General features: G+C 43.0%; 1 protein-coding gene across 6 annotated transcripts in view; it reads right to left on the bottom strand.

The window, feature by feature from the left end:
- The window catches only part of Ube2w (ubiquitin conjugating enzyme E2 W), a 66,336-nt gene extending 58,245 nt beyond the window's left edge, over positions 1 to 8,091 (bottom strand). For 2 of the 6 annotated variants that reach the window (XM_076563767.1, XM_076563766.1), the window contains exon 1: positions 7,835 to 7,985. In XM_076563767.1, coding sequence (XP_076419882.1) covers positions 7,835 to 7,936 — 102 coding nt within the window. In that variant the 5' untranslated portion in view covers positions 7,937 to 7,985. Of the gene's footprint in view, positions 1 to 7,064; positions 7,128 to 7,834 lie in introns of those variants that run through there. The other 4 variants (XM_076563768.1, XM_076563769.1, XM_076563764.1 and 1 more) reach the window with 4 other exon arrangements.
- Positions 8,092 to 17,736: the final 9,645 nt, after the last annotated feature.

Raw genomic sequence — 17,736 nt, forward strand, 5'->3', positions numbered from 1 at the left:
TGGCCAAACCTCAAATATGAAGACAACTGGCTAAGGATGCACGCTAACTGGATTCCATACTTCTGCCCTTCTTCCTGTGATGTGGAAATAAAGAGTCCTCATATGACACAATCATAAAAGAAATCTGTTTTTTTCCTACTGATAGTCAACACAAAGACCAGAAATCAAAAGGACAAACAAAACAAAATCCTTGCAGGAAGAGTTTAAATCCGGAGGCCTACAACATCATAGTTAGAACTCACAAGCAACTCAAAAACTTCATGACATGAGATAATCTCCTATTTTATCAAATATGACTGTTTATCATCCCTATTTTATGCTTAGTGGAAAAATATTATACAGTTATTCAAATGCAAAACTAGAATCAAATCCAGTTGACTGGATTCTAGATGCTATGCTCATTTGTTCATTCAACATTTACAGAGGGCCTCCTCTATACCAGCCATCCAACTGCATGAGGAGGAAATGATGAGCTAATTGATTTCCAATAAAATCATAATCCGGAGGGACTTAGCAATGTGAGAATTACTAGTGTGGGGTTGGAATGCCACTTGTACTGGGCAGTCAGAGAAAGTCTCACTGAAGAAGTGTGTTAAAGGTCTGACGGGGGAAGGGAGCAAAGGGCTGAGGTGGGAACAGCAAGGAACCACCACCACATGACATGAACCTGAGTATCTGGGAGAGGTCACGGCATGGTTCTCAACCTTCCTAATGCTGCAACCTGTTAATATAGTAGTGGTGACTACAACTACAACATTATTTTGTTGCTATTACACAACTTTAATTTCACAACTGTTATCAATCGTAATGTAAACATCTGATATGCAAATCCCCCTCAAAGGGGTCACATCTCACAGGTTGAGAACCACTGCCTCATCAGTCCTATCAGTCTGAATAAAATAAGGAAGACTGAAGTGGCCATCTGCCTTTTGCTGAGTCTAATGGGTTGGCAAGAAGACTGTAAGGGTCCAAGAACGAGGCAGGAAACCATCAGTGAAACTGCTCATATGAAATCCAGAAAGGGATGATGATGATGTAATGTAGAAGAGGAGACAGTTCCAGTTCTGGATCTCTTCTGTAGGTAGAAATGACAAAATTCATAGAGGATCTAATGGTGGGGTGGGATCAATCTAAAGTCCCTAGTTCACAAATAAAGAAGTTGTCAAGTATCAACAAGGAAGAAACATGTTTGGGGAAGAGAATTCAAAAAAGCAATTTTACAGCTGGGTGTAATGGTACATGCCTGTAATCCCAGCACTTGGGAGAATTACAAATTTGCAGCCACTCTGGGCTACATGATTAAGAGATCCCATCTCCAGGTAAAATCAAAGCACTTTTATATATACAGGTTTACCTCTTCTACTCTGTGTCTTAACCACTATACTGCCTACAGCTGTTTGTGCAGTAGGGTTCTCCGGTGGTAAGAGAGCACTCCATTCTGGAGCCTCTGATTCCAGAGCCCATGGTCTTTACTCCTAGTATCTCAGAGGCATGCAGTATTTTTTTGTCATCAAAAACCTATACTCAAAACTATCAAGTGAGGAAACTTTTAAAACACCCAAAAAACACAAACAAGTCTTTTGCTGCTATTAACCATTAGCAGATACCAATTACAGAGTGATGTAACCGACGCCATCAAGCAAGTGTTCAGTTTAGGTAAATACTAAACAAAAGTGCATCATCTGAAAGATGCCAGATCACACTTTTAATTCTCCTTGATAAAGAAGTGTCTTTAAACAGTAAAACCATCATAATTTTCTCAGTACACAGATAATGTACATTTAATTTGATCCTTAAATTAATTTTATTAAGAATGTTAAGGAATATTTCCCCACCACTACCACCACCCCTTTTTGAGACAGGGTCTCACTATGTAGCCCTAGCTGTCCCGGAATTGGCTATGTAGACCAGAACCCACAGAGATCTGCCTGTCTCTATCTCGTGGGTGCTGGGGATTAAAAATGTATACTACCACACCAGCTACCTCTCAATTTCTTAGCAACAGAGGTTATAAAACAATGCACTGAGATAAGTACTTGTTTCTTATCTTGAACACTGAGGATAGAACAGGGACCATCAAGTACACTAGGCAAATGTGCTACCACTGAGTAGTGAATTCCTAGCTCATTTGCTTAATTCTTGACTGAAAAGCTAACGAATCATCCCAATAACTTCCCAACAATTCCAAACTTCAAAAAAATCTTCATTACCTACTAATGTACAGCACTGTGGTGATATACTGTGTACCCCCAATAAACTTGCCTGAGGATCTGAGGACAGAGCCAGCCACTAAATTAGACATAGAGGTCAGGCAGTGGTCACACACACCTTTAATCCCAGCACTTGAGATCTCATGTCTTTGCTTGGGAAGCACACACACCTTTAATCTCAGGAATACAGCAGGGCAGAGAAAGGTATGTAAGGTGTGAGGAAACAGGAACTCACTCTCTTTAGGCTGAGGATTTCGTAGAGATAAGAACTAGTGGCTGGCTTGTTCTGCTTCTCTGATCTTCCAGCTTTCATCCTGTTATCTGGCTCTGGGTTTTTTATTAAAAGATCATCTAAGATTCGAACAACACAGCATCACTACATTTCAGAACTTGGCTTCCAATCTGTTTCACTAATTACTTAGTTACTATATAATTTCCCAAATTTCCTACTTCCCCAAATAAGTAGCTTACAGAAACTGCCAAGTCATAATGAAGTTACCTGACTTTTACAAAACTGCAGTTAAGAATCCAGATGAAAAAATAAAGGTACTTAGAAAAAGTTTTTACAAACACACACACACGACAATGAACAACCTTCTGGACTATATAACGTGAATCTAAATTTTAAAGTGTTCCTGTGTGCTAGTCAACCAACTTGCCACTAAGAAACTGATTAACAGATTTTCTTCAAGTAGAATTAACCAAAGCAGAATTTGCTATTCATGAATGCTTCTTGAAGTGGCAAGTGATAGACCAATCTTTATTGTACTCACAAGCTTTGTCCATATTTAAAAGATAAAAGTACTTTTTTGCTTTCATGGAATCATTGGGGAAGGAGGCTTGAAGCGTTAAAAATCTAGATACTTCCAAGACAAATAAAGATGAGATTCCATAAAAGCTATGTGATAGAATGCAAAAATAAAAAGGACACGCCATCACTTATGCTTTTGACCACTTATGTCTGTCATTTACACAGAACACTCTCAGTTCCACACTATGCAGATCCCCTAGTCCCTCGGCACTTACTCTACACCTCTGGCTGCCCTATTACTAAAGAATCCAGCAAACCGCAGACTCAGAATTCAAGTTCCCCGATAGTCAATAAGCTTCAGGATCCAAGATGACAATTTTCCAATTTCTGATTATGCTAAAACCTTAATTATGACAATCGACAAATAAGAAGGTAGCATCTAACTGTCAAGGCAACCGGACTAGTAGGACAAGAGCCTACCTCTCTGAATCACTATAGCCAATAACTTGAACAAAGTGCTGGACACAATCCAAGACAAGATCCACCTCAGCGAGAGAGGATGAAAACGCAGGGCTGCCGGTGCTGGTGCACACCCTTCATTCCAGCACGAGGTAAGTAGAGGCAGAAAGATCTGTGAGCTCTGCTCTACATAACCAGTTCCAAGACAGCCATGGCTGCATGGTAAGACCCTGTCACAAAAAGAAAAAAAGGGGAGTGGGCACAGACAGAGAGAGAAAAGAAGGGTGTCCACAAAGAATAACCATTCCTTGCAATTACATTATTTAGAGTTGACAAACATCAGCTATTATGTGCTAAATTCCTAAGACTATACACATAAAAGGGGTCAAATCAGGAAAACATACAGATTTTAGTAGTTCATTGCCCTACCCACTCAGCCACTTTGTCCCAATCAGGTTTAAAAAAAAAATATTATTGTTGTTGTTGAGACACGGTCTCACACTATGTAGCCCTGGCTTTCCTGTAACTCACTATGTAGACCAGACTGGCCTAGTACTCACAGAGATCTGCCTACCCTACCTCCCAAGTGCTGGGATTAAAGGTTTGTTCCACCATGGCCAGCATCAAATGAAGTAAAATGTAAAACTTCTATTTTAAAAGGAATCTGAACAAAATGGCTAAATACTAAATTTGGAAAATATGTATGAAAGCCAAATTAAGTATCTCACCTGACAGGGCTGGTGCACGCCTTTAATCCCAGCACTCAGGAGGCAGAGGCAGGCGGATCTCTGTGAGTTCAAGGCCAGCCTGGTCTACAGAGCGAGTTCCAGGGAAGCAAGGGCTCCTATACAGAAAAACTGTCTCCAAAACCCTTAAAAAAGAGCTCTTAGGTCTGGAGAGAAGGCTCAGACTCCGCAGTTACTCTTCCAGAGGACCCAGGATCCAGTCCCAGTACTCACATGGTGGCTCACAATTTATAACTCCAGTTTCAGGGGATCTAATACCCTCTTCTGGCCTCTTTAGGCATCGGGCATGCATGTGGTATACAGATATACATGCCAGGCAAAACACCCACACACATAAAAATATATCTAAAAAAAATTTTTTTTTTAAAGAAAGAGTTCTCTTAAAACATTATCTTATAATCTTACTTGGTGATTTCTGACTTTATTTTCAAAGGAACTAGTAGGAAGAGAAGAAGCAAAATAGGAAAGAATGCATCCAAATATGAAATGCACCACACGGAGCTGTATACTGATGAACCCTAGCAACAGCAGCTTCCCCACAACATGGGCACCTCCTGATGGGTGGCACAGCTCCCTGGCTAGGTGCTTCCAGATTCCAACAACATCATCTACCTTAGTGTACTATCAAAGACTACTTTTGTGTATGAAAGTTGAGAAGCACTGACAGAGTACATGTCAGCCAAGCCAGGCATAGTGGAACACACCTGTAATCCTAGCACTCAGGAGACCCAGGCAGGAAGATCACAAATTAGATGTCAGCCTGGGCTACACAGCTGAAATGAAGATAAAACACAAAAGCAAGCTGGGCAACGGTGGCACACATCTTTAATCCCCATACATGTGAGGCAGAGGCAGGCAGATCCCTGAATCCAGCCTTGTCTACAGAAAGAGTTCCAGGACAGCCAAAACAAAACAAAAAACAAACAAAAATAAAAAATAGCTGGGTGTCGGTGGCACACGCCTTTAATCCCAGCACTGGGAGGCAGAGCCAGGACGATCTCTGTGAGTTCAAGGCCAGCCTGGGCTACCAAGTGAGTTCCAGGAAAGGCGCAAAGCCACACAGGGAAACCCTGTCTCGAAAAACCAAAATAAATAAATAAATAAATAAATAAATAAAAATAAAAAATAAAAGCAATTACAACCTCAGCTTTAAATTTATATCCTCTAGTAAGAAACTAAAGGGCTGACCTTACTTGATTTTATTGTATATAAAAATTATTTCACTGCTATCAAGTGATTAAATCCCACATTACATGTGCACAGTGTGGCATGTTTTTAAAATATAGCTTTGATTGCAGCTTAAGTAATATCTTCTTCAGCAATAATAATACCCCTGTAGCAAGATATGGAAATCTAATCTTATCTAAAAATACTTGCTGAGTTAATGAATACATTTGATCATTTAGTTATAGTGTTATGTTTAATTAAGTTACTTTGAAAAGAGCTAACTTTTGCTGTCAAATGGTCAGGAAATAAACTTTTCGCAAAGATACAGAAATAGAAACCACACCAAAGTGTCCTTCAAAGAGTCTGCTATGGAGCTGGTTAGACGGCTCAGTGGTTAAGAGCAAGAACTACCCTTGCAGAGGACCCCGGTTTGGTTCCCAGCACCCACGTCAGGAAGCTCACAAGCACCTATTAACTCCAGCTCTAGCAGATCAGAAATGGCCTACACAGGCACCTGCATTCACATGCACACACACACAGAGAGACACACAACACACACACACAATAAAAATAAATCTTCATCAAAATGTTAGTTCCCTAAAACATTATCAGATACTTTGAAATACATACAAAGGTCAAGCTTTGCCTTTAATTAAAACAGAAAGGGTCAGTTCCCCAGGTTAACCAGAAGACAAAGGAATAAAAAAAAGCCTGGTGCGCTGGAGTCTAAGGTTGTGGTTGAAGCACAGAACAGGCATAAAAAGCATTTTCCCCCCTGTTGAAGGCACAGAGTAAACACCAAAAATATCAATCTCTCTTGGAAACAAACCTGCTTTTTCCAAACACTTGAAGTGTAAAAGCTAAACAGCTCTCCTGCCAAAGCCAAATACAACCACAAGTGCGGTGGATTTTAATCTTTATTTTTAGTCTTAAATAATGCTTCTATCTTAAGATAGATCATCTTCGAGAGGTCCTAACAAACAATGTCTTAATACAGATAGAAATGTTAGAGCAATCATATAGCCCATCTGCTGTCCAACTGGTGCTCCACAGTTCCTTTTTTGGCCTCAAATGACGAAACTTCTCTAACGTCTCTGGGGAGAGTGCAAAGTATAACGTTTCCTGAAATTGTTCTTGTTTTTGCTGCACCATTTCGTGACATCTCTTCAACCAGAAACACTCCTTGCAGTTTTATTGTTCTGCAGGCGAGGCCAAAGGGACACGCAAATGCAAACAGTGTTGCAGGGAAAGCAGGTTGAAAGACACAGTCAAAGATGGAAAAAATGCGCAAGAATGAAAAACATTTCCAGCACAGAGAAGCGCCAACAATGAGATCTTGCTTATTCTTCTAGAAACAAAAGCCAAATATTCTTCTAAGGAAAATGTGGTTTCTCTCTTTACTCAAGAGGATGTTAAAACTCCAAAAGGCATTCCGCTGACACTCTACAAGAGTTCTGCCCTCTCTTCTATGTGCTTTAACACCGCTAGCCCTATCTGTAAATTAAACGCCAGCTATAGATAATGCAATCTCTAGAAACTACAATTGTGGTTGCCATCTTTGCCTGAAAAAAAAAAAATTTTTTTTTTCCCCCTTGGATTTGGAAGGGGGGAAAAAAGGAGTACATTAAGTTGGAAGGCAAGGAAAACCACCGTCACGGGTTAACAGGCGCCTTCTACCAAACTAAGGTTTTAAAGGTCTGGGGAAGAAGGGCAAAGGAGCCACGGCCTTACCGAGTCCGCAAGGGTGGGGCATCCTAAGGAAAAAATATATATACATATATTAAGAGAGCGAGTTTCTCCCGAGGCCGAGGAGCGGGCCCACAAGCTCGCACCCTGGGTGGCACAGGACGCTGGGGACACAGGCGAAGGGCGGCTTCGGAGGAGCCGTGGGCTGCCGGGGAATGCCCCGGAGTGCGGGCTGACAGGAGGAGGCACCCACGGGGCACGGAATGAAGATCGAAGAAGAGCAAGCCGGGGCCGGGCGATGCGAGGCTGCGCGTGGGAGGCCGGGCAGAGACCGCGGACCGCCGTGGGCAAGCGGCCGTCCTCGGCGAGGCGCTCCCCGGCTCACCCCCACGCTCTGCCCCTATCCGGCCGCCGGGACCGCGGGCGACGGCGGCGGGCACAGCTGTTTCCACCCTGCCGGGGACCGCAGGGGGAGGGGGAGGAGGCGAGCATCTCCCCGGTGGCCGGGGAGCCAAGCCGCGGCCGTCCTCGCGCGGGGGCGCGGAGCGGAGCCCCCGCCGCGGAGCGCACGCCGAACTTCGCCCTTTCTTCCCCTCGGCCGCCTTTTATGCCACAACTTCGCGGCCGCCACCGTCCGCGGCCACCGGCCGCCACCCCCCCGCGGCTCCGCTCGCCGGACCTGGGTCCCCCGACGCCCCGAGGTCGGGGAAGGCCGCCCGGAGCCGGGCCCCGCGGCCCCGGACGCCGCCCCCGCGCCGACGCTCGCCCCGTCTCGGCGGCCCCCACGCCCGCCCCGCTGCAGCAGCTCCGCTCACCTGCATTGACGCCATGATGAAACCATCCCCCCAAGGCCAGCGAGGCCAGAGACGCAGGGGGCGGAGCCGCCGTGCTCGCGTCACGCCGCGGGGGCCCAACATCCCGGGCACGGGGGTGGAGTCGCCGATGGGAAGGGGCCCGCGCGTCCCATTGGCTGGCGCGCGGGCGCCCGGGGGCGGGGCGGGGCGGGGCGCCCTGCGGGGCGGGGCGGGGCGGGGCGCCCTGGGTACCTCGCCTCCCAGCCAGTTTACACGCTGGCCCAGCCTAGGTGCTGGCGGAGCCGCTGCTTGGGTTCGACCCGCGGCAGTACGCCCAGGTCACGAAGCTGTCTGGATCCGCGGGTTTGGGGTTCTTTTTTTGTTTGGTTTTTTTTTTTTTTGGTCTCAAATCCCAGCTACAGGTGTAAGGTTTATAGTTTGTTTTTTGTTTTGTTTCGGGTTTGTTTGTTTTTTTTTTTAATCTCCCTTCGCATGTCTTTTCTACACGCCTTCCTAGCCAGATAAAACTTCGCCTGGGGATGCTTTCTCGTCTTCGCAGTCCCGGGAGGCATTTCCTAATTTGGGGGTGGGGTGGGGTGGAGGGCAGAGAGTCACACGTTTCCTTATAGGATAGAATGAAAACTGAGAGCAGGGCAACATTGTCATCTTAAAGGCAAGAGCAACTGGATTTTTAGTGTTGAAACGTGCTGGGAAGGGAAGGGGAAGGAATAATGTTTTCTTTTGTGTGCGATTTTCTAGCTCCCTTAGCCAAGCCTCTCAATCATAACTCCATGTGTATCATAGTAGTTGTTAACTTTGATTAGCGATTGACTAGTCACGAATTCTCAGGGTAGTGGCTCACGTCCTAATACTCTTAAACCTTGTGCCATGCCTGCATTTCTCTTCATCCTATTCTGTGGTGGGCAGTTTCATGATCAGCCGACCTATGAATGAGTTGGGGCAGGAAACGCTGAGCATACAGAATTTATTCTAGGAATGCGCCAGTTCTGCCAACGTTTATCAGAAGTCACATTTTTAAAGCTCTTCCGGAACCGAAGATGTCATTTGGTTTATAAGAAGAAAATGGAAGGCAAAAGCTTGCACCTCGTGTCCTATCTCTAAAAGGAGGCTGACATGTTAAGTAGAAGGGTTTTGCTTTACCCGAATAAAAGTTTAAATCTTTATTTTTATTGACTTGCCTTCTTTTTTAGACATTTCTCTACGATATAAATATAATGGCAATGTAGAATATCACTCTTCACACTTAAGATAGATCACGATGTTCTCTGGGAACATCCGTAAGGAAATGTGTTCAAAAAAGGAAAAGATCTTTAAAATATGCCAGTTATTCTATGGCATAATATTCAACACAGTTTATCTTCACCACAGAGGAAACCTTTTTTTGGTATTCTTCCCTCTCTAAGACTTCACTTTATTGCCAGAAATGGGTTTTTTCCCTTCCTATGTAAAATGTGATCTTGGAGTTTGTATGACTTGGAAATCAAGAATCGGCCAAGTACCTTGGGCGTCAGTTCAGTTGTGTTGCCGCCATTACAACTTGGAATAAAGCCCAGAGAGCCCAGGGAAAGAGGTAAGTTGAAAGGTTGTCAACTGTTCCTTCCAGAGATCTTTGTCCCTATGGTTGCAGGTCGTAATTTACCAGCAAACGTTCATTTGGTTTAAAAGCTGATTCTTCCTAAAGGTGTAGATAAGAGATGACTCCACACCTAGGTGGTGGTGGCACACGCCTATAATCCCAGCACTCAGAAGGCAGATGCAGGCAGGTCTAGAAGTTCAAAGCCAGCCTGGTCTACTGAGCCAGTTCCAGGACAGCCAGGGCTACATAGAGAAACCCTGTATTTGGGGGAGGGGGGTACTCCACAAACAAAGCATTGTGATCTCATCAGAGCAAATAGCCTGCCAGGCAAGGTACTCAGAAGGGGCAAAAGTGGTTATAGGAATTTTAGTGTTGCCTACAGTAGAACTAGCATCTGCTCTCAGCCTCACATGTGTTCAAAGGATCTTCACAGGAGGAAAAAAAAAAATCAGTATTAGTGACATCCCAGGAAATTCTAAGCAGCTCATAATTACCTATGGTCTGTCTGTATTCTTTCATTAATACATACTAGAGGGCTGGGATGTATAGTTCATTGGGAAAGCCTGTGGCTAACATGCAGGAGACCCCGATTGGATTTACTAGCACTAAAAGCAAAACAAAAGCCAAAAGTATGTAATAGGATGTTCCTGACATACTTGGGAGCCAAAAATGTGACTTTCAGGAAGCGCAGAGGCATATTATCTTCAGTGAGTATAAAGTGTTTTCTAAAACTCTTGACTGCCCATTATTTAATGGAGATGCTCATATTTCTTTTCAGAATGTGGCTTGTGAGTAGATAGGCAACAAAATGTCTGGTAATACCAAAGGGGGAAAAGGAAGTGAATCTCTAACTACAGGATTGGAATTGATGGAACCACATTGGAAAATGGCTCAGAAATAATAAAGTCAGTTACAGATCTTTTGAAAAGCAATATTTGCAATAAAACATTAAGTAGTACTAAATGCAGTATGTTAATTCCACTTGGATAGTGATTCAAACACATTGTAAAAGACGTCTTTGAGACAATTGAAGCAAAGTAAAAATAGAGTGGATATTAAGGAATTGTTATTTAGCCCAGCAGGAGGTGGCATGAGCCTTTAATCCCAGCACTCAGGAGGCAGAGGCAGGCGGATCTTGATGAGCTTGAGGCCAGCCTCGTCTACAGAGCAAGTTCCAGGACAGCCAGGGCTCTACAAAGAGAGAAACCCTGTCTTGGAAAACCAAAATCAAAACAACAAAAAAGGGCCAGGCGTTGGTGGCGCACGCCTTTAATCCCAGCACTCGGGAGGCAGAGGCAGGTGGATCTCTGTGAGTTCGAGGCCAGCCTGGGCTACCAAGTGAGCTCCAGGAAAGGCGCAAAGCTACACAGAGAAACCCTGTCTCGAAAAACCAAAAAAAAAAAAAAAAAAAAAAAAAGGGAATTGTTATTTATATAAGATTTAATAATGGTATTCAGTTTTTAATTTCCACATCAAGTAGAAATGACTGTCAGCTGGCAAGCAGGGCAGTCTGGCAGTTCTTCCGCATCTCCTGAACTCTCCCACTCTCAACTCTTGTCAGAAAACAGGAGATTCTAACAGGTGGCCGGGTGTCTGAAGTCTCCCCTCCCAAGAGCACGGGAAACCTGAGATAATGGGACTGAGCTCGCCGGTGCACCTTAATTGTCAGGAGGAAATATGAAACCCTCTAGTAATATTGAGGAGCCACAGAAGACCACTGGGTCATTGCTGCCATTTTTATAATGCAATGGAGTTTATGGATGTTCTTGGTCTAGTGATTCACTGGACTGGAATGCCAGAAGCAGTCTGCTGAGGCATTGCTTACTGGAGTATGAGGAGGCAGAGCGGTGGCCAGGGTCTTCTAGTTGGAGTCTGTCTCCACGGAGCCATTTATGGCTGGTCTCACACCAGAGGAGGGGAGGCATTCAACAGCAAACAGCTCACTTATTAGAGCTTAGAAAAGGCATTAAATGAGAATTCGAGGTTTGCATTCTTTTCTCTTTCTTTTTTTTACCCCTTTCTTTCTTTTTTTTCTTGGTTTTTCGAGACAGGGTTTCTCTGTGTAACAGCTCTAGCTGTCCTGGATCTTGCTCTATAGACCAGGCTGGCCTTGAACTCACTGAGATCCGCCTACCTCTGCCTCCCGAGTGCTGGGATTAAAGGCATGTGCCACCACTGCCTGGCTTTTACCAAATGAATTTTTTTTTTTTAACCAAATGAAATTTTAAATGATTTTAAATACCATTCTAAGGGGCAAGGAGCATAGTTCAGTGATGGGGTAGTCTTGCCTGGCATCCTCAAGACGTTGGGTTCTAGCCTCAGCACTGCAAAAAACAAATAACCAAACACACTAAGACAAAATTGGAACACTGTCATTTTGAGCTTTAAATCACATTTGTAAATACATTAAGGAATTAACTTGGTTTCCTTGTTATTTATGCAGAAATTACATACCTGGAGTTTTAATGGCTCCCTGCACCTCCCGGCACCATCATAGGTAAGTATATTAACAGCCAGCACTAGTTCAAGGGAATGGCCAGAATTCAAACTTCAGTTTCCACTGCATATGCATTACTTTACAGTATCATAAAATACAAAAATTAGTAGTTGATACAAAATAGGGACTATCTGGACTTCATTCTTTTCCCTTAGCCCTCATGCATAATCCTTGCTTATTTCTCTCCTAGATTTCTTCAGGTATGCTCTCAGTGATTATTTGAAAAGGATGTGGTTCCTATTTTTTTTTCTACTAAGCTCTTTAAACAATCAAATGTGGAACTCCCAATAGAATGCCGCCATCATGGACACAGGTCTCATGCAGCCCATCAAGCTAGCTAGGGGAGCGAAAGGGCCATTCACAGGGGCAGTGCCTGCAGGTATACGTGGACTTTATGAATGACACCAGTCCCCTATAATCAGCAATATGAAAGGCCACGTGGGAGAGGGTGATGTGCTTGGTAGCTGTGTGGCCCTTACTTCTAGGTCCTGGAGATCCACCACTTGGCCCACGGGATGACCTGCAGCTGTTAAATAAAGCATTTATATTGTGTGTTTAAAGGAATCAAATGAGGTAAATATTTATCCTCATACCCACAGATAAGTGAACTCCTCACCCATCATCAAGGAAACTAATAATCTTTGCAACAGACAAAGACTATTACAGAAAAGCACAACCAATCAAAATGCAGAGTTGTACAGCCCAGCCTGAACTGAAACATCTACAACAGCACTCCCTCACCTAAGAGCCAGGGATCTTTGCTGGAGAGAGGGTGGAAAGATTGCAAGAGCAGACGGTCAGGAAATTTGCCACGAGACTGTGTCTCCATGTCAGAGAAGCTGCGACCACGAAGTCTCATCGATACGGCTTCCTAAACATGACCTGCATAAGTACAACACCAACAGACATGCTCACGAGCGGGGAAGGGGAACAGGCCTCAACCCTGGACAAAGAACTGCGGCAATCAGGAATGATGAGAGCTGGAGAAATAGTCTTCCTTATCCAATACCAAATGGTCAGCCCTGAAAACATACATACAAGTAACGCCATACAGACGGAGCAGGTTGTTTTTATGTATTTAGGAATACACACACAGACACCACCAACAAAGAAAAACAAGCCATGAGTTTAAATGATGGCAAAAAGGGTACATAGGGGGGATTGTAGGGAGGAAATAGAAGAGGGGAAATAATGTAATTACAATCTAAATAATATTAAATACTAGAGAAATTTTTTAAAAGTCTTGCCGGGCTGTGGTGCGCACGCCTTCAATCCCAGCACTCGGGAGCCAGAGGCAGGTGGATCTCTGTGAGTTCGAGGCCAGCCTGGTCTCCAAAGTGAGTTCCAGGGAAGGCGCAAAGCTACACAGAGAAACCCTGTCTAGGAAAAAGAAAAAAAGAAAAGTCTCATGAGGGCAAGTGAAGTGGCTGGTGGGGGCACTCGCTGCCAATCCCGATGACCTGTGTTAGATCCTCAGGACACACATGGTGGAAGGGAAAAACTGGCTTCTGGAAGTTATCCTCTGACTTCTACACTGGTGCCCACACACATACATACATCACACACACACACACACACACACACACACCACACACACACATACATACATTACACACACACACACACACACACACACACCACACACACACATCATGCACATGCATCACACATGCACCAAATATTTGACACTTTTAAAAATAATAATCAGCCAGGTAGTGGTGGCACATGCCTTTAATTCCAGCATTCAGGAGGAAGGGACAAGTGGATCTCTGAGTTCAAGACCAGCCTTGTCTACACAATGAGTTCCAGGAACTCACTGAAACCATGTCTCAAAAAAAAAAAAAAAAAAACAAGTAAACAAACAACAAACAAACAAAAAACTATAGATAAATAAGTAAGTAAGTAAGTAAATAGTACAATGGAAACCATTTAATAATAATAATAATGATAATTAATAAAATGGAAAGCAAAGACCTACTACCCTTCAAAGGCACTGCCCAGGGGACCTAATTAATGTCTTTCCAGTAGATTGTCCTATAGGTTCTACAACACCCAAGAGTGTTGCAAGCTGGAAACTGGGCTTCTGTGGGGCGTTTACCCACCACCCCCACAGCTTCCCAGAGTTTTCTTGAGTGCGAGCAGCAGGAAATAGAAGTATTTATAGCGGAGAATCTTGCGGAGATAAACAGATAGAAAATAAAGGATAGCCTCGAGAGGGCCTGGAACCTATTCCAACGGGCCCCGACTGTCTCTGGTCCAGGGTTTTTATAGAGACGCCAAGGGGTGGAGCAAAAGACCTCCTCCCCCAGCACAGCCAAGTGCAGACCATCTCAGACACCTGCACTCAGGCCCGTGGTCCTGATCATCCTCTATTCGGACCTGCTGGGTAAAGCCACGAGGAACCCCGGAACGGGCTCCCACAGGTCCCCCCTTCTTAATATATAAAAAAATAACTATTAATGGCTTACAGCAATCTCCATAGCTGTTACACCTCCCAGTATGGGAGTAGAGGATGATATAGATGGCATTTCTCTTTTGAATTAGGTCCAAGGTGACCACAGCAGTCTTAGCTGCCTCAAGCCCTTTCTAAACCAAAAACTCTTAAGGCAACTACAAACTTAAAGAATCCCTTAGCTTCATCATCACCATTAACAGGTTAACATAAATATTGCTATACATAGTTACAATTCTTTCAATCTTACAACTCAAAGCAAACTCTTAACAGAACCATTAGAATTAGCATATATGGTGCTATATATAGTTAACAATTTTCTCCGTCTTACAACTTTAACTCAGTCATTTGAATTTTCATGTTAACAGAACATAGGAAAAACTTCGATGTATTCACATCAAACTTAAACATTTCCTTAAATCCACAAAGCCAGGGTGCATTAATATCAATAGGTTTCTGCGAACATAATTCAATCTCATAGCTCCTCCTTTTCTTTATAATTTTTAAGCAAAATCTCAAGCCTAGTTAGAAAACCCAAACTTTTCTGTTTAAACAGTTCCATTTGTAACACAAAACCTGTTCAATAAGTAATTCCATTTTTACATAAACAGTTCCACAAAACAATTCATAAATCTCCAGTTAATAAAGCATATATGCATACACAAAATTGCATCTTGATTCTAAGTAGAAATACATTTCTTCGTTTAAACAGTTCCATTTTTAACCCAATTCCAGAAAACCGTTCCTAGGTCATTACTCAAAACTGTCCCATTGCAATGAAATCTCTATGGTTTGTTTCATTTAAGTCTTAAAATTCAAATGATAAATTCTGGTACTAGCCTTCCAAATATGAGAAATCCATAACCAAAATCTTTTTGTAATTTTATCTCATTTTAAGTTCAAAAAGTTCAAACAGGAAATAAATTCTGGTATCAGGCTTTCACTTCCAAATATGAAGAGACATTTTTCAACCAAAACTTTTTGCAGTTAATTTTTGTTCAAACAAGCGTCTCTGCAACTTTTGTTCTCACAGACCTTTTTAGTTATAGTAATATTTTAAACCGCACCGTTTTTGCTGTTAGCTCAGGTTTTTCTGTGCTGCGTTGATATTTCACAGATCTCAGCTGCGGATGCCTTGTGCTGGTTCTGGCGTCCGCCATTCTTAGCTTCTTAGCGGCTTCTGGAGCTTTTGAAACCATTCAGACCGCCTACTTTGCAGTCTACTAGGACACTATTCTCCTGTGTCTCAGGTGTTTACCATATACATTAAGAATAGACTCACACTTAACATTTACACTTTACAAACCCACATAACATGTGCTTAAGCATGAACTCACTCAACATTACACATTTTTACAAACTCACATATTAACATCTACTTATTTATACTTTATAGAACTACTTTAGCAAATATATTTCCTATTAATTCTTATATACTTATATTCATTCCATCTTATTTCTTATTTAAACTTACATTTACAACTAGCATCTTACAAACTTATTACTACATGTCTTAAGACTACCTTAGATACTTCTTACAAGCTTATATTCTTAAAGGAACTCTATAGATCTATATTACAAACTTATATAGGCTACCATTAGCATATATCTAACTTAGCAAAAACACCTAAGATTTCTTAACACAGATCTAACAAGACAATTTTTCTACAAACTCACATCTTATTTTCATTTTTCTACTTCTTACTTTTAATTATTATCACTATCTCTATTAGAAAGATTCTCTTAACTAGACAGGAAGTACGTACATCATTTCTAAAGTTTACAGTTTATAGTTAGCTTTGTTATAAAGCACTGGGATTTAGTGAGTGTTATTATAGAGTTGTGATACTTGTTGTTAGGGGATTGTAACATTCTCGGGACGAAGCCACACTCTAAAGTTGCCATTTCTGTCAGCCGTTCCAGACCGGCAGAGATGCACTGTCAGCGGTAAACGGTTTTTTAACTAGAGGCTGTCCCTTCACCCAAATTCATAATGGCTCCCCTAAGAACTTCAACTCAAACGTTTCTATCACAGCAGTACTTTTGGTTTGCTCTACTGAAAAACTTCACTTCACACTGAGGGTGAAATTACCATATTTAGCTGCTGTAAAGCTCTTCACCAAAAACTGCACAGCTATTAGGTGGTATTTTAAGGATTTTAAAGTGACTTGTTTGCTCTTATAGGTAGCTTTTTGTCATCCAACTGCCGTAAAAACTTTGCACAGCTATTAGGGTAAATAAGGCATTTTACCAACGGCGCCCCAAACCACGAAGCACCTAGTTCCGTATCCTTTCAATTTTTCTTCGGAACTGACACTTAAACTCTTAGACGATTTTCCTCCTTATTCTTAAAAAAGCTGTATTTTAAGTTTACCATGAACGTATTTTCGAGCTGACAAAAGTGTTTCAGGGCAATGTCGCCATCTTTAGCGGAAAAACTACCTTTCCCAGAATGCATTTCCCTTATATCAGTCCCTTATATCAGTCCCTTATATCATTTCCCATAGTTCTTTTTGGGTCTGAGAGTCAACTGGTTCTCTTTTACCAGACTTGCTTACAAATTCTTGCCCGGGAGGTTTGAACAAAGTTTTTTGTTTTTGTAACGGGAGATTTGAACAAGCATTTTACATTTTTAGCTATGGCACATTGGGAGGTTTCTATTCTCCTCTGCTGGCTTCAACAGGTGTCTCTCCTTCATTGGACACTGGCCCCCGGATCAGATCCACACCTGCCTCTAGCGCGCATTGAGGCCAGGCCGGCATTTCTGATAGCCACTTTCCTCGGGGCTTGTGTTTGTTTTAGCCAGTCAGTGAAAAACAAGATCATTTACAACAGCTTTTCCATAGCTCCTTCAGAGATTTTCTCCCACTGATCTTATTCTCATTTTGCTTGTTCCTTCCCCCCCAGATGCAGAGCTTCAGGTATCTGTCTGCGGCTCTGTACCTCTGCTAGCTGCCTTTGGAGGTAGGGGCTTTTTTTTCTCCCCCTGAATCTGCCTCAAATTCTGGCAGCTTTGTCAGGTCATGCATTTTCTGGGGAGGCATCTGTCTGGTCTGTTTCTTCAGAGTCTTTCTCCCAGACAGTTCCCAGTTTGGTCTCAGTTTATCCCCTCTACCCCAGAAACAGTTTCTGACACTAGAGCAGCGGCTTTCCCTGCTACTGAAGGTAGGGGCTTTAGTCCGTTTGTCTTCGGGGTCTGTGTTGTTTGCGTACAGACTGAAAATCTAATAAGGGAGGTTTTCGCCATTTCTAAACTCCCATTAGACAGGTGTTTTGCCTCATCAGGCCTTCACCTGGCCCAGTTCCCCAGTGGGTTGCATTTGCTTGTCTGGGTGCTCAGGACAGAGCTTATGCCAAAGGCAATCACCCCTTAGGGC

This window comes from Peromyscus maniculatus, chromosome 2, assembly GCF_049852395.1.
Source record: "Peromyscus maniculatus bairdii isolate BWxNUB_F1_BW_parent chromosome 2, HU_Pman_BW_mat_3.1, whole genome shotgun sequence".
Classification (NCBI taxonomy): Eukaryota; Metazoa; Chordata; class Mammalia; order Rodentia; family Cricetidae; genus Peromyscus; species Peromyscus maniculatus.